Here is a 19662-nt window from a genome sequence, read left to right as displayed (position 1 = left end):
TTGTGCAAAGGGATGCTTTTTCAGTTGAAAGGTCGGACAACCTCCGAGTTCCGTGACTTTTGCAATCAAGTCCATGCTGTCGAAAAGGTTAAGCATAAGGTCCAAAGGTATTATCATCAGCAACATTGGGCAACTTATACGTCGTGCTCCGTAATTTCAGATCTGATAAACCGTAGATAGGACTGTGCACCTCGCCGTCCGCATCACTGGGTTCCTTTGCAGCACAGAACGGATACTAACTGCTGTTTTCAGAGGATATCTGGTTTTCTTTAGCAGAAGGATATCACAATATCCTCCGATATAGTAGTGAGTTGGATCATGTTCCGTTTCGTACCCTTCTCCCCAGGCCGTAGTGATATCAGATCTTGTCTGTACGGGGTATACTCAGCAATGTGCAACGGCCGAGAACAGTCTCATCCAATGATGGAGCGAATAAAGGGAGAGCTCAATGCATCCCAACAGTGATTAATCAATGCGATCGACCATATCCTATCTAGCAGTATCAACTTGGCGAAATGCGATAGGCGTGGTGTCGTCGATGTCGTTTATACCGATGTCCTGACGTCTCGAAGCGCGGGCCCCAGCGGCTCAAGCAAAGTCCGGAAAAACAAAAATGCGTGGAGCTCCAAATTCCCCTCCAATCATCCATCATCGAAAAAAAAAAGTTATAGGGAATAACACCGACAAACCGATACAACATATCCTCACCACGATGGCTTGACGCAATTTATAGCTCTTGTTTTGATTACTCTTTGTTTTATGTGCTCTTGGAATTAATATCGCGGAACGATGGCTCCTCGGAAGAAGACAGTCGGCCCGAATGCCGGGGTTGCGGCGGGCAATGTATGTGTGATAAGCTCTTTAATTATTCATATCTGCAAAGTCACAAACAGAGGGCTAACCTGTCCAATATAGCTTACATCTTCGCCGGGCGCTGGGAGACGATCTACTGGGAACGTTACTGGAAAATCCGCAAATGATTCACATGATACAGAAGCTCAGAAAAAGAGTCATAACCCAAATGCGCAAAAGAGCAGGCGATCGGATGTATGCACCTAGTTTCTTATTTTACTGAGTAAGAAGCCTTGGAGGATGCTAACTGAAGATATGATTTAGGACTTTGAAGCTCTCCTTGAACCATTTTATTACGATAAACACCTGACTGATCCAATCAATACCGAAAGAGATAAATGGAACCTATTACCAGCATTTCTGAAAGTCAAGGGACTCGTCAAGCAGCATATTGATTCTTACAATTACTTCGTCGAGGTTCAGCTCAAAAAGATTGTACAGTCTAGCGCAGAAATTCGCAGTGATATTGACCCAAAGTTCTATATCAAGTAGGTTGAAGGTACTCACCGCCGGAAGTTGCGCAAAGACTAATTTTTACTCTCTTTACTCACAGGTTTCATGACATATATCTTGGAGCACCCCGGCGAACCGATGAAGAGCAGTCAGGTATCAAAATTGACTCTACAATAACTCCAAATGAATGTCGGCTTCGGGATATGACCTATGCTGCGCCGATTTTGGTTGACTTCGAATATGTCCGTGGCCGCCAGCGGGTTAAGCGAAATGGTACTGCGATAGGCCGTATGCCTGTTATGCTCCGGAGCTCCAAGTGTGTACTGTCAAATAAATCGGCACGGGAAATGTACACACTACACGAATGCCCTCTTGATCCCGGCGGATACTTTATCGTTAACGGAACGGAGAAGGTCATTTTGGTGCAAGAACAGCTGAGCAAAAACAGAGTTATTGTTGAAACAGACCCAAAGAAGGAGATCGTGCAAGCTTCGGTGACAAGGTATGTTTAAAAAGAGGCTGGAATGTGTATTTTTCTTGACGTGCTTCTACTAACGTGCGCAATCTAGTTCTTCGCATGAGCGAAAGTCGAAAAGTTACATAATTATGAAAAAGGGCCGCATTTACCTTCGGCACAACGTTCTAAATGACGATATTCCGATTGTTATTCTATTGAAAGCTATGGGAATACAGTCCGACAAGGAAATGTTGTTATTAGTTGCCGGAGTTGATATGGAATACCAGGAAGACTTTGCGATAAACTTCGAAGAAGCAGTCAAACTGAATATATACACCCAACAACAGGCTCTCGAATATCTAGGTGCGCGTATCAAGATCAATCGAAAGGCCTCAGGTTTTGGACCTGCTCGTCGGAATTATGTTGCGGAGGCTATCGAGGCCATATCCTCTGTTATCATATCCCACGTTCAAGTGCAAGACATGAATTTTCGGCCGAAGGCTCTCTATGTTACTCACATGGCTCGGCGTGTGCTCATGGCAAAACTTGATCCAAGCTTGGTGGATGATCGTGACTACGTTGGCAATAAGCGACTAGAGTTAGCTGGTCAGCTCCTGGCGTTGCTGTTTGAAGATCTTTTCAAAAAATTCTGTTTCGATATCAAAATGAACATAGATAAGGTCTTGAAGAAACCGGTACGAACCGAGGCATTTGATGCTTACCCCGTCGTTGCTATTCATGGCAACCATATCACCCAAGGAATGAACCGCGCAATTGCAACCGGTAATTGGAGCTTGAAACGTTTCCGAATGGAAAGAGCTGGTGTCACTCACGTTCTAAGCAGGCTGAGTTATATCGCTGCACTCGGTATGATGACCCGAATAAGCAGTCAGTTCGAGAAGACTCGCAAAGTCTCCGGTCCTCGTGCACTCCAGCCCTCACAATTTGGCATGCTGTGCACCTCAGATACCCCAGAAGGTGAAGCGTGTGGACTTGTAAAGAATCTTGCACTCATGACACACATCACAACGAACGACGAGGAGGAGCCTGTGCAGAAACTTGTATTTACTCTTGGTGCAGAGGATATACAAACAGTCGGAGGCAGAGAGTGCTTCGGCCAGGGTGCTTATATTGTGTTCATGAACGGATCTCCAATTGCTCTGACTAGGCGGCCGAAATATTTCCTCAACGCCTTCCGGCGTTTGCGACGAATGGGCAGGATTTCAGAATTCGTCAGCGTGTTCATCAACCATAACCAGAAATGTGTTCATGTTTCCACTGACGACGGCCGTATCTGTCGCCCGTTGATCATTGTCGAAAAGAAACGGTCCAGGGTTACAGCTCGGCATTTAAGTGCTTTGCGTAACGGTACCATGGATTTCGACGATTTCCTCTCCCACGGATTGGTGGAATATGTCGATGTCAACGAAGAGAACGATGCAAATATTGCTGTCTACGAGAGAGAGATAGACGCAAACACGACACATCTGGAAATAGAGCCATTTACAGTCCTAGGAGCTGTTGCCGGACTTATCCCTTACCCACACCACAATCAGTCCCCTCGAAATACCTATCAATGTGCTATGGGTAAACAGGCCATAGGTGCAATTGCTAATAACCAATTCCTCCGTATCGATTCCCTGCTCTATGCCATGGTATACCCACAGAAGCCAATGGTGAAGACTCGGACGATTGAACTGACAAACTACGACAAGCTCCCAGCCGGTCAAAATGCAATGGTTGCTGTGATGAGTTACTCCGGGTACGACATTGAGGACGCTCTCGTACTCAATAAGGGTTCCGTAGATCGCGGTTTTGGTCGTTGCCAGGTCTTCAGAAAGTATTCGGCAAACCTCAAAAGTTACTCAAACGGGACAAAGGATAGGCTTGTTGGCCCTACGAGAGAGAACGGGGTATCCATCAGAAAACATGGCCTTCTCGACAATGACGGCTTGGCTGCTGTTGGAGAGAAGGTCAGCCCCGGAGAAGTATATATAAATAAGGAAACGCCAGATAATGCGCTTTCGTCTGGAATCACTGGCTCCGATGCAGGTTTACCTGTGAAATACAACCCAACCCCTCAAACCTACAAGCTTCCTGATTATAGTTACATTGACAAAGTGATGATATCCACTACCGAGGGAGAGAGCCAGCTGATCAAGGTTCAGACCCGACAAACTCGACGGCCCGAAGTTGGTGACAAGTTCTCGTCTCGCCACGGACAGAAAGGTGTTGTTGGTATCATTGCAGAGCAGGCAGACATGCCCTTCACAGATACAGGCTTGGTTCCTGACATTATCATGAACCCCCATGGTTTCCCGTCTCGAATGACTGTCGGCAAGATGTTGGAGCTTGTTGCAGGTAAAGCCGGTATCGTCTCTGGCCAGTTTGGCTACGGTACCCCCTTTGGCGGCAGTCCCGTCGAAGAGATGTCTGCTATCCTCGTGAACCATGGATTCAGCTATGGTGGAAAGGACTACTTGACCTCTGGTATAACGGGCGAGCCTCTCACGTACTATGTCTTCACTGGACCAATCTACTATCAAAAGCTGAAACATATGGTGCAAGATAAGATGCACTCACGTGCCCGTGGACCTCGAGCAACGCTTACCCGTCAGCCCACGGAGGGTCGTTCTCGTGATGGAGGTCTCCGTCTGGGAGAGATGGAACGTGACTGTCTGATTGCATACGGTACAAGCCAGCTTCTGCTTGAGAGGTTGATGATATCCTCCGACCGTCATGAAGTGGATGTATGCGAGAGTTGCGGATTTATGGGCTACTCCGGCTGGTGTCAACGATGCAAGTCCTCCGCAGGCGTAGTGAAGATGGTGATACCCTATGCTGCCAAGCTGCTTGTGCAGGAGCTTTTCAGCATGAATGTCGTGGCGCGGTTAAGGCTGCAGGATGAGTTCCCTGAAGATCGGGGAATGTAGCATGTTTTTCTTATATCTTAGCGAATTTTTTTTCAAGTTGGCAATGTGTTTGGTTTTGCATTTACATTGGTTTGATTACTGGGACGGAAAAAGAAAAGAAAACAAATAGACATGCAACATAACAGCTGTGTTTTGCAGTGTATATTAGTGGATGATAAACATGATAAAACAAGCGGACGAAATCAAGTAGTTCTCTATTCATTCCATCATGTCTCTTAACTAAGTGCTGTTTCCTAGTATCTCTTTACTCGGCAGAATCCATCTTCTGCTTTGCCAACGAAGCAACACTCTGGATATCTGGTTGAGTAATACCCTCAAATTGCTGCTTCCAGAACTGCCAACGTTCAGGGCAGAGTCTCGCCTTGCCCTTGTACAGTTTACCTCCTGCGAGTGGCTGGCCCCTGTTTGGCTGAGGCTCTGCATTTGCTTCCTGTGCCTCTCTGACGGCATCACCCTTTGCTTCTTCAAGCAAATACGGAGCACAATACAGCATCCACTGTGCTGCAGCACTAACTTCGCACTTGTGGCTTTGTGCAGCTGTACCTGGTTTTTCTTCGAGGGCAGAACGGAGACTCCAGACAGCAAAGTTGGACCAAGAGATCTGTTCGAGATTCAAGAGGCGAGCCGCAAAGGCATTCTGGTTGATCCATCTCTGGGCATCTTCAGTGGTAGGAGCCTGGTTGTGGCTTGTTGGTTCTGCAACTGTGTAAGTATAAGGTCTGGCCTGACAAAACATAAGGTACTTGTCCAGGGGCTTTCTTACCTATCCAAGCCTCCCTCATGGCAGGTCCAAGTAACGGTAGATCAGCCCATACTTTGACGGTACTCTATAAAGCATGGGAATCAGCATATCTATCCTCGTTGCCTATAACTACACTCCGCCATGGATATGGATGAAACGAACTCACCCCCCAGATCTCTGTCTCTATAGGCGGCAGCTCGCTCAGCGCCTTCACCAGCTCTACCAGGCGGTCCTGCGAGGCATGGTCACTTGGGATCTGTTTAGCAATCTCTATAATCGAGTTCCATATCTCTAGGAGAAAGCTCTCATAGTCTTCCTTTGGCTTTCCGTCGTCTGCCTGTCGCTTGCCTGGCGTCAAGTCGTCGATGTCCTTGGCTGCAGATGACGGAGCTGCGTTGCTACCAGGCTGCAAGAATGTCTTCAGAACGTCGAAAAGCTTCTGGTGGACAACCCAGGGATCGCCGTCCTCTAGAGACGGAAGACGGAGTGATAGCGTCGCCATGTCGTTGTTTAGGGGTGTTATTATTCAATCAATGGCCTCTGTTGACTGCTACTTACTCTGTAGAGGGGTGAGGGGTGTTTTCTTGTATTCGCAAGCTGTGTTTCTTTTATCTTATCTTCTGCCTTGCTTCTTCTTTTCTTTTCTTCTTCTTCTTCGTAATAGCTGTAACTTAGCTGCCTAGTTAATAATAGGGTAACTATGTCTCTATGGATCTTGCCTTGCTGGAGTGGAGAGACAGCACCAGCGTCGTGTCGTAGCCATTGGCTGTGGAACTTTGCCGCTCGTTCTTAGCTTGTTAACTTAACCAAAAGGCTGCAGGGAGTGACGGACAGCGTCTTTCTTAGGGGCGATGATGGAGGGGAGGATGAAGGGGGGGATGGAGGGGGAGGGGAGCTTTGCACAGCTTCAAGTAAGCTCCTTTTTTCTGATTGGAAATGACAGTAAAAGAATCACTATTTCAGCCAATCTATGACTATTTCTTCCTTTTGACAAGCAACCAGTTAAAGTTCGGTGGCGCAGCGGCTTCCGGGAGCCACCCGTGACTTTAACTACTTTGGTGCTGTGTTTAAGTCCATCAAGCCAGACGCCAAAGGTGAAGATACCAACTTTGGACCACCAACCAGTGTAGCTACAGCAAGCAGCATAACTTGGCTAGCTATACTTGAGATATACTGAGGTGGAGTAGCGCCCTAATATGCAATATCCTATTCCCATATGTTCGAAAAGTCTGCAGAAGTTCATCCTGATACTTCCAACCGCTTCACCTCCCATCTTCAAACCCCAGTACGGAGTATGGCAAGATTAAATTCCCCAATGGGGTCATCAGGATGTTTTTGTTCTTCATTATAACCCTATATATTAGGTTGAACAGAGATCTAGGTCTCTAGCAACTTTTATTATATACTCTTCGTGCCTTGTCGATATCCCTACGAAAGCATGCTTCAAGTGCAAGGCAACTGGTTGAATTATTTTGATATCAGTTCACATTTAGAACCTGACCGCCCCCATGACAAGCCAGGGCCCTTACTATTCTCCCAAAAATCAGCCTGACAACTCCGACTACCCCGACAAGGCTGTCGTCCGCTGCCACCGATTGCATCTTCTACCACAAAGCTTTCTGGGATCTACGCCGAGAAACGCCATTTTTACATCTTGTGTTCGTTCAGATGACTAGTTACCCAACCAACCACAGAAGCCATATCTGCGAAGGCCCGAAGGAGCCAAATGCAGGACATTTGGCAATATGGTATTAGCAAACCCCGCTTGGGGGAGAGACACTCGGTTGCACAGCGCCAGAAACTGCACTTATCAGGTCCTCAAGCAGTCGCCGGAAAGATGAGCTGGCGAATGAATGTCCAATAACAAATCCCTAGCAAACATGGATTTGGCAACGAATGTATGGCGATTAATGTCTATATAAGTTAGGGCCCTTTAATCTGGCTGAATGGCCATTTATGCTATCATTGTCAACAGCATCAACGGCACTGAGAGCAACAAAGTCATTTACACAGCTCAATCTCTACGAAACAACACTTCTCGTTCAACATGGTTCCTTTCAAAGCAATCCTCACCTTCGCCCTGATTAGCGCTGCGGTTGCAAACCCCGTTGAACAACCTGCCGCTGTGGAAAACCCCCTTGAGAAGCGTGACACTGTAAGAAACATCCTTTACTATTTAATAGTTATATAACAAAACAACCGAACTAACAACAATCCTCAGATCGTCCAGTGCCATAACGTGGCTCTCCGCGCCGATCAGCAGAGGATCAGTGTTGACAACGCCAAATGGCAGCTTGGCCACGCTCCTATCGAGACCGGCAAATCTGGCTACCCTCACGACTTCCAGAACCTGCAAAAACTCCCAATGCCCCAAGGTTGCAAAAACAAAGCTCTCCGCGAGTATCCCGTCTTTATGGAGCAGCATAAACTTTACGACTATGATTCTCGCCCCAAGATGAACCCAGGCCCCTTCCGTGTCATTGCTACTAAGGAGACCCGGCTCTTCTGCGTCATCATCTCCCACGACGGACAGGGCACGAATCCAAACGCTGGAAACTTCCACCTTTGCACCTGAACTAAACTCGCCATGCACTCTCACTCGTCTTAGTTCCTACAATAAGCAACTGGCTTGGAATTTTAACTCTGTGGAGGGTTGAATATTGTCTGTAAATTGCTAGTCTAATGAGTCTTGATAGGCTAAGAGTAAGAAAAGTACATGGTGACCTAGAAAATAATTCCCGATTACTCCCTATTAAATGCTACATATAACCCGGTCATTGCTATGCGATACTTACTACTACATACTCCACTCTTCAATAATCTCACCAGAGCCAACCAACAGGCTGGTATCACTAGTAGTATTGCGACTATCACTTGTCTTTGCCAATCTTCCATACTCGTACGGTTCTACTACTGTTTCGAAGCGCACGCAGTCAACAGGGTTCGAATAATCTCGAGATAGGATGTCTGACGAACATCGGGGGTTCCCTGTCTGTCTAGCCGAAGATTCAAGCAGTTTCCCGGTATGTAAAGAATAGAGCTGTACCATCGGCAAATCCGTTGCTATAGTTATCTCATTAGAATTTGAGTAAAGAATCTAGAGAAAGGGAGACAAACCACAAGCCACAAGCCCTATTTCAGAAGCAACATCAAAGTTGTTGAGTGTGTTATAATTGATCTCGCCGAACCTAAGATAGGGTATAGAAGGTTGGCGATTCCACTTATTTGGCTTAGAGTGTGGTTGGAAAGTTTGCCGACAGTATCGTAAGTCGTACATATCGAGCTACATAACATATTCTCATTAGACCAGAAGCTTTCTTTAAAAAGAATTAACTACTTAGTCCATCCAACGGGTATGAAACTTACTGTATTATCAAACCCAGCAACCAACACCTTTGAATCACCCACCATTTTCAGTTTTTTCACACCATGAGAATGTACCAACAACCGCTTATATGAACTCAAGCACCGCTGATCAGTTAGCCCTATGACTGAATTTCGCATACCGACGATCACTTCGGAATTGCTCTTCAAGTCCAGTGCCATTATATCCGCTGGGTAAACATTAAAACGGCTCATCTTTGTTTGTACTCCATGGGTAAAGCGTATAGCCATCAGCTCTCTGCCGTAACCGACCATGAATAACCATGGATGGGAACTAGTACAAGCCACGGCCGAAGAAAAGCTTCCATTTCTCGCCTGTCTGAATACCGAATAGGCTGTAATTCATGCCACATGGTTAGCTGGTTAGGGCGTGAGTAGCAACTATATCTTTGTCTTACTCTGAAAAACATTTCTGCTGCTCCTCCCATAGACCTCATCCGGGTCAATGAGCTTGCACACAGCAAAATCGGTGCCTTTCCCGGACAAAAGATTCTGTGACACTACGCTGTTACGGTGGTTAGCATGTGTTATATGAAAGGAGGGTATGGTTCTGATGCTTACAGTGCGTATCTATCTGGGTTTATGGCGACACTACCAACCTACAAATTGGTTAATATATTGAGAAAAATTATGAATAGTCATAGAGATACTTACCCAGTCACGATGGTTAAGCTCAATTATGCCGTCATCGCGATGCTCGTCGTATTTCCATGGCCTCTTGGGAGAGATGGGTCGAAACGCACTGGTGAAAAAATCGATCATCAGAACGATATCAACTAAGAAGCAAAACAGCCTGTGACAACTAACCCAAAATTGGATGTGCTTGTAGGTTTCAAAGCTTTGATATCTCACGTCAGTTGTAATCGCTCAATTCCTTGATATTTCAGCCACATACCCGTAAGGATGATTCCAGTTTTCGGGTCTCGTGCAAACTCATGACAGTACTGCTGTCCCCTACGACTGAGGTCGACTAGCTCACGAGGCTCCATGAAATTGGCGCATGTCATAGCCCTTTGGCTGAGTGTATGGCTACTCAGTAATCTGCATCGGCCAGCTTCCTGCTCAACTCCAAGGACACCAAGCATAGGACGATAGAGCATCTTTGCTCGCTTCACCCTTTCTAGCCGTATTCGTTCATCATGTGTGACTTTCTGTCTTTTTTGCTTTCCCTAGCTGTGAGATTTTGGAGCATCATGAGAGAAATCCTTGAAACATACCTTGTACTGCTCCTCGCGCTTCTTTATCTCGAAAGGTGTGTATTTTGATTCGCTTTGAGATGCATTCCCAGGCAGTATTTTAAAGTATTTCTTCTTTTCGGGATCTAAGGGCTGTTAGAGTGGTATATTCATTATTGATAAAGGCACTGTTTAGGTATGGAGGAGGATATGTAGAAGGGCTTCCGGGATAAAAATTGTTGATTAAACAGCCTTATCCGTCAATCTGGCGAGCTATTCGGGTATCTCTATAACATTTTCTTCCTTTCTTAAAACTAGAAGGGATGCGGGTAGGTCGACCTACCATAATGGTACCCTGGTATTGACCTCATGTTGATGGCATAGGGCTCATTGCCAGTGCAGCCACGCTTTCTACCCCCAAGTAAATTGACCAAATATAGCGAAAAAGACTTGTTTAATATATAAAACAATGTGGAGGTCTATATAACTGCTTCTTGGTAGCCTTTTCAAAGCTCTGCTAGAATGGGCATCTTGATGTTGTCAGTGGCAAGTTGCCCAGACAAGCATTTAAGATTTTCTAGGCACGTTTTAAGCCTCACCCTTCTTTAGCTACATAAATGTCACGGAACAATCAACTCAACTTTTCATAAAATGCAGTACCTCCAAATAAAGCATCCAAATAGGTCCGAAATATAATTGAAATTATAGTTGAGTAGAGAGGTATTATTCATAAAGCCATACGCCAACATTAATAATATCCAACAAAAAGATCACGGCCCGAAAGAAAACCGAGATACGCCAGAGCCGGAATCAATGGCCAAACGGCTTCACATCCACCGCGCGCTTCAGCCTATTCTCACCAGGCACGTAGGGCTCTCCAGCAGCTTCCCTAGCCATATCATTAACCCACCTACCATGCGGCTTACATTTATCGCCTCTTGACATCGAACTGGCTAGATACAGCCAGGACAAGATGTTGCCGACAGTCGAAACCTCGTCGCTGACGCTACCCTGCGCATACGAGCTCATTCGATCATACAGATCGCTGTCCGTCCATAGGTCGTAGAGGTGTTTCGCTACCGCGTCGGTGTCGCTGACTTCCACCAGGTATCCGTTTTTGCCATGCTGGACTTGTAGCGGTATACCGCCTGCTTTGGTAGCGATGACGGGTTTGCCTTTATGCAGGGCCTCGGAGACTTTGACTTCGAATCCTTCGCGCGTGGATAGCTGGAGAGCAATTCTGGCCTTTGAAAGGACTGCGTTAAGGATTTGGTCGGAGGGGGGAATGTGCATGATGCATATTTTTGATTTTAGGTGAGGGAGCTGTTTGGATACGTATTCTATTACGGCGTCGTAGACGGGGGCGCCGTCTGGGTCGTCTACCGAGCCGTGTCCGCAGATTAGAAGTTTAGGCGTAGCGACATCAGGGACGCCCTTGATGAGATCGTGGAATTTGGCGTAGGATCTGAGAACATCGAAGATTCCCTTTGACGGATCGAAGCGGGCTACTTGCACGATATATTCGTCTATGGTTATCAGTTAGTGAAAGTGAGTAAGTGGTATTTAGCGGTTTAATTTGAGGCTTACCCATTGGATAGTCGATGGTGGTCATGCCTATCTCTCTGCATTTATTATTGAACACACGACCGTAATATCCGAGATCCCAGTCATCCATGGGTTTATTCAGACCGTCCAACCTAGAGCACGTTAGCAAGCATTGTCGAAAGTATTAGAACCTCTGTGGAAAGCAGACTCACCAATCAGTGGCAGCAGGAAGGTAACCGACAGACTCCTTGGGGACATTACTAGGCACAAACGCCTCAACGGGATGACTGATAAATAAATCAGCATGGCGGATACTATCCCAGAAATATTCCCAGCACTCCGCCTGCGGCGAACCAGGCTGGTCAATCAGATCACTTCGGATCTGTATATGGCTTCTGTATATAACAGGTCTGTTGGGTGTAGCCTTTTTAATCAGGGGTATCAAGCCTGGCATCTGCGGGTCATCAATGATAATGATATCCGCTCCTCCCTTCTCCGGGGGCTCAAGGGGTCCGCCTTTACCGAACCAGTACCTATTTGCATTCGCGAGGATCCAATCCGTTAGAGCCTGTTTATGTTGATCGGTTAGACGTTGGTCTGGATCAGCCACGCCTTGCATGATGTTATGGTTATTCTTCGTGATGCGGAATACACCTGGTCGCGGGCGTGGCACGAACCTATATCCACAGGTTAGCCTACGAAAACCTAGCACATTAGTTATAGACATCAGAACTAACCACTTGATATCCGTTCCAAGGACGTGAGAAAACCTGACAAGAGCATGTCTCATCAACGCCACACCTCCGCCTTGCGGCGTGCTGCTGAAAAACGCAACCCTGATGTTCCGATCTTTCATATCAGCCGCATACTTCATCACGGCTCTCCATGTCCGTTCGTCAACCGTCTTCTCATAATCAGACAAAGAGGTAAGCACCGCCGTCGAGCCGGCATCAACATCAACCAGCCCTCGGAACCCAACCTGCAATAGCGGCGCTTGGTTCGGACCAAAGTAGCTATTTATTGGCCGTTAGCATCACATCAAGCACTCAATCATCAGAACGCGGATACAATCAAGGGAACCCACGTAATGCACTTCCTAGCAATTGATTCCGCTCTCTCATCTAGCGTCTTATTCTGCCACAGCTGCATATTAACCCACTCTACATTCTGCGGGCCTTGCGGATTAAGTACGAACGGCACGATGTCTAGCTCCGCCCACATGCGCGAACATAGCTTCGAACACTTCTCGACCAGAAGCGAAGGCAGAGCGATTCCGAAGAACTTCTCCAAATGGTCCTTTTCGTAGGTTCGTAGCTGGTCGATTATGAACTGCGTAACTATCTCCCCTACAGCGCTGGCTTCATGCTGTTCGATTGAGAAATGATGTTCGCAGAAATCAAGGAAGTAGACTGTATCGCGGATGGCGAGGGCGATGCCGATTTGTTTATCGTCGTTCTCGAGAGAGAAGGATAAACCGCCGTATATCGTCTGGTGTTTGTTAGCTTATACATACACATGTATACGTATAGAGTATACGGTATGCGGAAGTGTGGGATGGGTAGACGTGCCTCTGAGGGCGGACCACGCCATGATTTCTTCCTGATGTTTTCAAGGAGGTGGTATTTCTGATATACCGACGTACGACGCTGGAAGAGTCTGTTCTGCGAAGTAGCTGCGTCGACTACCTCGTCTAGATGGTTTGCGAAGTGTGGATGCGTGGCGGTTAGACGTTGCGTTAACATGGTCAATGGTAGCAAGTTATTTCTTGAAATAGGTATTTCACTATGGACGTGTGTTTATGATGCTTTCAAAGGTTGGAAGGGGTATATGTAAATAAGGCGAGAGGTGGAAGTTATAGTAGGCGAAGAAGTGGTTGCGTCACTTCTTCCAACCCAACCGGTAGCTGCAACTCTTAGCTACCGGTCGAGCTACAGGTCACAGCCCCATGAGACATGGTCCAATAAGGGATAGTAGGGAAGTTAGTAAGTGCTTGATGTACATGGTACATATAAACATGGACATATCCTGGGCCAGAAGGTTGGTATATATCCTGTATTAGTGGTGACTTCATCATTATCCAGATGCTGGTTCTACCACGGCCAGTACGTCAACTTCAGGCCCAACATCTACCCCTACTTCGGTAGATCGAGGACCAGCAACAAGCCTACCCATCAAGTAATACAAGTATCTATCCTGTATAGCTACTTCAACTTAGTATTGACTTACAGATAGACTCATCGTATCCGTGGCGAGAAGTTGTTTCTTTGACGTCCAAGTTAAGTTGAAAAGCCAAAGTAGGGCTGCTTACCTAACCACACAACTTACATAAGCGGAATAAGCGGAAGACAGAGACAGGGAAGGGATACAGTCTAATAATTAAATATAACCTCACAGGGCATGATCTAAGCTACAATCACAGGGTTAATTAAACATCACCAAGGCCAATTCAGTAGCCAGAAACAAATGAAAGACAAGAAAGGAAACAGGGGACAAGCAAGGCAACCAATTTAGCTGTGTAGACGACAAGACAGGCTTTTTGTTGCTTTTGTTTGTATGGATGGATTGGATGCGTGCCTTTATACCTTGACTACATCACTTCACTTCACACTGCGCTGCTTGATGCTGCTGGGCAAGACCAGAATGTTTTGAATTTTTTCTTTATTTCCGCTCTAAACTGTTTGTTTGTTTGTTTAGGCCGGGACCGGACCAAGAGTGGTAGTGGTATCACCAAGCTAGGTCGTTGCCGGGCCTTGCCAGGGGTAATCTGGCAGCTGTCTGTCTATATGAAGGACAAGCAAGGGGTGTGTGTGATGGTAGTAGTGACAAAGAACAAGAAAAGATATGCGGGGGTCTTTAAACAAGGCAGGGAAACAAGGAAAGTAGCCTCCGGATTAGAATAGCAGGCGGGAAAGAGACGCATTTATTTGGGGGGAATAGGGGGTTTTATGTTCATTTATGCGCTCTTCTCGTGCTGGGTGGAGACACGTTGGAGGGAGACAACTAGAGAGAGGATGTTAGCAGACTGTTCTTCAAATAGATAGTACAAGTAGAGTGGAGGAGGTAATGCTTACCGAAATCTTCGAGAGATCGCTGCTTTTGGCTCTTCTTGGGGCTCTTGCCGTGCATCATGTTGTCGAAGCCAGTGGAGCCCTGGAGGATGTAGTAAATACCGCCGAGGACACAGAAGACACCGAAGGAGAAGACCCAGACACGGACGACGGCGACGATGGAGGTCTGGCCCCCAACGAACCAACCGAAGATAGTGAAGAGGGTGGCGATGATGTCGACTACGAGAATAGCACCGGCCAATTGCCAAGATGGGATGGAGGACCAGAAAGGACCGTTGGCACGGGTGATGAAGATGAGCCAGTTCTCGGTAAGGGATATCTCGAGGAAGAGGACGGGGTCGATCTGACCGAAGTTCTGGACGATACCGCCATCCTTACCACCGACAAGGAGAGTGGTGAGGGTGATCCAGGTTCCGATGGCGAGGATGACACCGAGAAGGACGGACATACCCCAGAGCTTGGGCAGGTTCCACTTGACGGGGGTCTTGGAGAAGGGAGCGTTGTCGTAGGCAATGGCCAAGGTAGCGATATCAGCGAAGATGGCAATGAAGACGACAAGCTGGAGGTTGAGGGAGGTGTTGAGGATGGCGATCCAAAGACCCAAGAAGATCTCGAGATGGAGAGACAAGGCGATACGGTAGACGACGTAAGCGTACATACGGTGGAAGATCTGACGGGAGGTCTTGAGGGCGTCGATGATGGCAGAGAGACCGGGGGCAAGGAAGACGATATCGGCAGCAGAGCGAGCGGCGTCAGAGGCACCCTCGACGGCAATACCGGTGTCAGCCTTCTTGAGAGATGGAGCGTCGTTGACACCGTCACCAGTCATGGCAACGAGGTAGCCACGCTGCTGCAGGATCTCGACGACGTTGTACTTGTGCTGGGGGAAAACCTCGGCGAAACCATCGGCAGCCTCAACGAAATCGTAGATGTCAGATCCGGGCATGGTACCGCCACCACCGAGACCGAGACGTTCAGCGTTGTAGATGTTGGTTCCGAGTCCGAGCTGGCGGGAAGTCTCACGGGCAATGCCGACGGCGTCACCAGTCAACATCTTGATGGAGAGACCGAGAGTCTTGGCTTCGTTGACAGTCTTAGCGGTATCGTGGCGTGGGGGATCAGAGCAAGGCATGATTCCGAGGATCTCCCAGGAGCCTTCACCGCGCTTGCGGGCAACACCGAGAGAACGGAAACCACGGGTAGCGAATTCGGCGACCTTGTTCTTGTAGGCGGCGTCAATGTCCTCTGGGATAGGGTGGTCTTCCTCGACGGTCTTGAGAACGAAGAGAGGAGCTCCCTTGACACAGATGATGCGCTCACCCTGGGGGCTCTCGACGACGGCAGAGACCTTCTTGGAGACGGGGTCGAAGGGGTGGAACTGGAGGACCTTGTACTGGGTGAGGACGGACTTGGCGCGTGGGTAGTAGCGGAGGGACTTGAGGAAAGCCTTGTCGATGGCATCGATACCCTTCTTCTTGCGGGAGGCAGCGAGACAGGCAGTGAGCATGAGGTCCTCGGGGTCGACACCGGCCACACAGTAGGGCTCAGCGAGAGAGAGCTTGTTCTTGGTCAGGGTTCCGGTCTTGTCAGAGCAGAGAATCTCGACACCAGCGAGGGACTCGATGGCAGAGAGCTTCTGGACGATAGCCTTCTTCTTGGCGAGGTAAGCAGCACCGACGGCCATGGTGGTGGTGACGACAGCTGGGAGACCGACGGGGACACCGATAATGGTGATGGCAAGGGTGAACTCGAGGATGGTGACAATGCCGTTGGAGCGGTAGAAGGAGGCAACCCAGGCAACGAGCAGGGTGAAGATGACAAGAATAAGGAGGACAGTTCCGATACCGTTAAGGACCTCAGTGAAGTGACCGCTTCCGGCGGAGGCAGCGTTGACGAGAGCAGCGGCACGACCGACGAAGGTGTTGTCACCGGTGGAGGTGACGACCATGAAGGCCTCACCACGCTTGATGGAGGAGGAAGCATAGCAGTGGTCTCCCTTGTGCTTGTCGACGGCGAGAGACTCACCGGTGATGGCAGACTGGTCAACCTGGAGGAAAGCGTCTTCGGTCACGACACGGCCATCAGCTGGGATGATAGTACCCTACACTATTAGCATTTTACTTTTTTATTTTTTCTTGTTTTTTTTTTTTATACGAGGTAAAACTCACTTCTTCGATCTGGAGGATGTCACCGGGAACGACTTCTGGGGCTTCGACTTCAACGAGACGGCCGTTACGGAGAACGACAGCCTTGAGGGCAAGAGTCTTCTTCAATTCATCGACGATAGAACCGGCCTGGAATTCCTGAATGAAACCAACACAGGCGTTGAGCAGGAGAAGGGCGCAAATGACACCAAAGTCAACCCAATCTCTCAAACCAGCAGCAAGGATAGCAGCAGCCTATTACTGTCGTTAGTACTCAATTGAACAGCTACAGTCACTTTTTAAAGGGTATCTCACCTCCATGACGAACTGGATGGGGCCGACAAAGTAGGAGAAGAACTTGAGGATGAGGTTCTCCTTCTCCTCCTTCATCTGGTTGAGACCGTACTTCTTGCGGCGGGTGATGACCTCGGCGTCGGTGAGACCGGTGCGGGTGTCTGTCTGCAGCAGCTCCTCGGGCACAGGACGCTCGCCACCGGGCTGGTCGTCCTCCTCCTCGTCAATCTCATCGATGTGGCCGTCCTGAGACTCGAGGTCGGCAATGAGCTGATCCATGTCCTCGTCCTCCTCGTCGTCCTCTGGCATGCCGCCCTTTTTCTCGTCGAACGCGGCCGAGGTCTGCTGGTGCTGCTGGTGGTGCTGCTGGACCTCTTCCTTGTTCTCGCCGAACTGGCCGCTGGGGACAGCTGTGCCGAGGTGGTTGGGCGGGACAGGATGGCCCTGTCCCTGGGCTGCGTGGTCGGCCATTGCAAAGGCTTTTTCAGGTGTTGCTTTTCTTCTTGGGTGTTGATTGTCCTGGTGAGGTTCGTTCAGGGTCGTCGATCCTACGTGCTCATCGAACAAGACGCAGTCGCAGTCGCAGTGACTGGCTGGAATTGCAGAGAGAAGAAGAAAGGGAGGAGAGGGAGGGAGGGGAGAGAGAAAAAGGGAGGAAGACCGACGGACGGGCAGACGCGAGCAGGCGAAGAGGAGGAAAGGATGGCAGGTTAAGAAGAAGAAGAAGAAGAGAGAGAGAAGGACGAGGAAGAGGAGGAAAGCGAGCAAGATATAAGAAAGCCGAAGCGCAGAGCGAGCGAGCGAGAGAGAGAAATGAAAAGTGGGTGCGACTTGCTGCTTGCTGGACAGCTGCTGGGGTGCGCCGGGGGTAACGTACGGTAAGATGTGCTGCCCCTGCCTTAGCTTGAGGGCCTAGTCTGGCAGGGTAAGTTTGGTAATGCAGGCGTAAGATTACCAGCACTAGCAAGCAGCAGCAGGACTTTTTTCAAGGCGTATCCGCGGTAAAACTCGATTAGGACTAGCGCTGAAAAAAAGAAGCAAAAAGAAAAGAAGAAAAAAAAGAGAGAAAAAAAGAAGAAAAAGAAGAAAAAAAGGAAAAAGACCCACTTGAGAAAGACGGCTTTTCCTCTTTCGGCGATGCTCGGTGTTGTCATGTCTTGTCACGTCTTGTCACTTTGGGTATTTTACAGTCACGATACGGTGGTTTCTGCCAAGAGCCAGCAGGAAGGGAAGTCGAGCAGACAGAGCAGGAAAAGCGAGAGGGTAAGGTAAGTAACAGAGCCAGGTAAGGTCGGCTAGGACGGCGGCAGGCAGACATAGCAGACATAGAGAAAGACCAGATAGAGAGAGGCAGATAGAGACAGGAAAGCGATAGAGAAGACGAGAGGGAAGCCTTGGGCGGAAGTCTTCTCCTTGGATGGGCTTCCATGGAGGCTCACGGCCGATATCTCTTCCTACTCTGGTCTTGCTCTTCCTCTTCCTGCTCTAGTTCTTGCTCTGCATCCGCGTCTTCCACTTCTTCCACTTCCCTCTACGTCATGATTCTTCCTCCTCCCTCTACAGTACGCAGTGGTACTTCTTCTTACTTCTGCCTACTTGCTCCAACACACCTCGGCCACGACGGGCCTGAACCGACTCCGACTGACCGACCGGCATGCCTCCCGAGCCAATAACACTCGCCCTTCTCCATCTTCCACCCTCCCTCTGACGCCTCCGTCGACGCTCCTCTGGCACCCTATTTTATGGTTATCCTAACTATCTTGTAACGCCGGCCGATGGGCTCGGGTGGAGAGAAGAAGAAAATTTCTTCCCTCCCTCTCCGTCTGCCCTCTCCACATGATGCATTCCCCATTGGGAAATGTTCTTCTCCTCCTTCACCTACTTTCTACCGTTGACGAACCGAACTTTTCCCTTTTGCCTCTGCCTCGAAAAGCTTGACGGGGGTTCCGCGGTCACGTGAAGGGACATGGGAAGGAAGGGCATGACCATGGACGAGTCGGGAGGTTGGGAGCAGTTACGTTACGGAGCAGACGAGGATGAAGAGCAACATCGCCAATCCCATCGTATCCCCCATGGGGTCGGTTGTAGTAAGTTATATGTAAGTAAGGTAAAACTAAGATGTAAAAAACCAAGAAGAGGGACAGGGGTTGGGTTCCCTCTCATCCATACATATGTACTGAACTCCCTCCCTCCGCCGTGCCGTATAAGTTATACTGATGTACGATGCAGTGAGCCGTCGAAACACTTGGCGAGATGGGACAAGAGGTCGCTCTTCCCTCCGCCTTTCTTCCTTATCCATGTCGTAGATCCAAGAAAAAGGACTCGTCATGGTGGTTAAACGCCAAGTGAAAGAGGCAGAGGCAGGAAAGGGAAACGAAGGGAATCAGAAAATCTCTCGGCCCTGGGCGCAGGTTCTTGTCTGACCTGGACAAGCCTATAGACTATATGTACATTCATGCACAGGGCTGCAGCGACGACTGGGGGTGTTGAAGAACCGTCCAGGAGTCGAGAGGTCCCAAGAGTGATGTGCGATGGTAGAACGCTGATAGTAGCACCTGAGAGACCTTGGCGAGAGTCCAATTAATCGTACACACACCTTTTACTTCGATATCCAA

General features: G+C 48.6%; 6 protein-coding genes across 6 annotated transcripts; 2 read left to right on the top strand and 4 right to left on the bottom strand.

Annotated features, from left to right (window-relative positions):
• Positions 1-789: 789 nt before the first annotated feature.
• Positions 790-4695, top strand: MGYG_03788 (DNA-directed RNA polymerase III subunit RPC2; the record flags this gene model as incomplete). The annotated part of the gene is made up of 5 exons (XM_003173566.1): positions 790-843; positions 916-1047; positions 1117-1340; positions 1406-1807; positions 1875-4695. 5 exons carry the CDS (start codon positions 790-792, stop codon positions 4693-4695), a joined length of 3633 nt encoding a protein of 1210 aa, XP_003173614.1.
• A 244-nt stretch (positions 4696-4939) lies between these two features.
• MGYG_03787 (hypothetical protein) lies at positions 4940-5939 on the bottom strand (the record flags this gene model as incomplete). Its single annotated transcript, XM_003173565.1, has 3 exons — positions 4940-5391; positions 5459-5522; positions 5604-5939. The coding sequence occupies 3 exons, from the start codon at positions 5937-5939 to the stop codon at positions 4940-4942; spliced, it is 852 nt and encodes a 283-aa protein (XP_003173613.1).
• Positions 5940-7484: 1545 nt separating this feature from the next.
• On the top strand, positions 7485-8012 carry MGYG_03786 (hypothetical protein; the record flags this gene model as incomplete). The annotated part of the gene is made up of 2 exons (XM_003173564.1): positions 7485-7592; positions 7659-8012. 2 exons carry the CDS (start codon positions 7485-7487, stop codon positions 8010-8012), a joined length of 462 nt encoding a protein of 153 aa, XP_003173612.1.
• A 222-nt stretch (positions 8013-8234) lies between these two features.
• MGYG_03785 (hypothetical protein) lies at positions 8235-8983 on the bottom strand (the record flags this gene model as incomplete). Its single annotated transcript, XM_003173563.1, has 3 exons — positions 8235-8500; positions 8555-8720; positions 8804-8983. 3 exons carry the CDS (start codon positions 8981-8983, stop codon positions 8235-8237), a joined length of 612 nt encoding a protein of 203 aa, XP_003173611.1.
• A 1823-nt stretch (positions 8984-10806) lies between these two features.
• On the bottom strand, positions 10807-13283 carry MGYG_03784 (hypothetical protein; the record flags this gene model as incomplete). Its single annotated transcript, XM_003173562.1, has 6 exons — positions 10807-11522; positions 11584-11693; positions 11754-12218; positions 12279-12554; positions 12626-13029; positions 13065-13283. The coding sequence occupies 6 exons, from the start codon at positions 13281-13283 to the stop codon at positions 10807-10809; spliced, it is 2190 nt and encodes a 729-aa protein (XP_003173610.1).
• Positions 13284-14494: 1211 nt separating this feature from the next.
• MGYG_03783 (plasma membrane ATPase) lies at positions 14495-17518 on the bottom strand (the record flags this gene model as incomplete). The annotated part of the gene is made up of 4 exons (XM_003173561.1): positions 14495-14541; positions 14613-16710; positions 16778-17008; positions 17069-17518. The coding sequence occupies 4 exons, from the start codon at positions 17516-17518 to the stop codon at positions 14495-14497; spliced, it is 2826 nt and encodes a 941-aa protein (XP_003173609.1).
• Between the last annotated feature and the right edge of the window lie 2144 nt (positions 17519-19662).

The sequence above is a fragment of the Nannizzia gypsea genome, genomic scaffold (genome assembly GCF_000150975.2).
Source record: "Nannizzia gypsea CBS 118893 supercont1.3 genomic scaffold, whole genome shotgun sequence".
NCBI lineage: Eukaryota > Fungi > Ascomycota > Eurotiomycetes > Onygenales > Arthrodermataceae > Nannizzia > Nannizzia gypsea.
The sequence above is the reverse complement of the archived record's forward strand: the minus strand, read 5'-3'. Positions and strand labels throughout refer to the sequence as shown.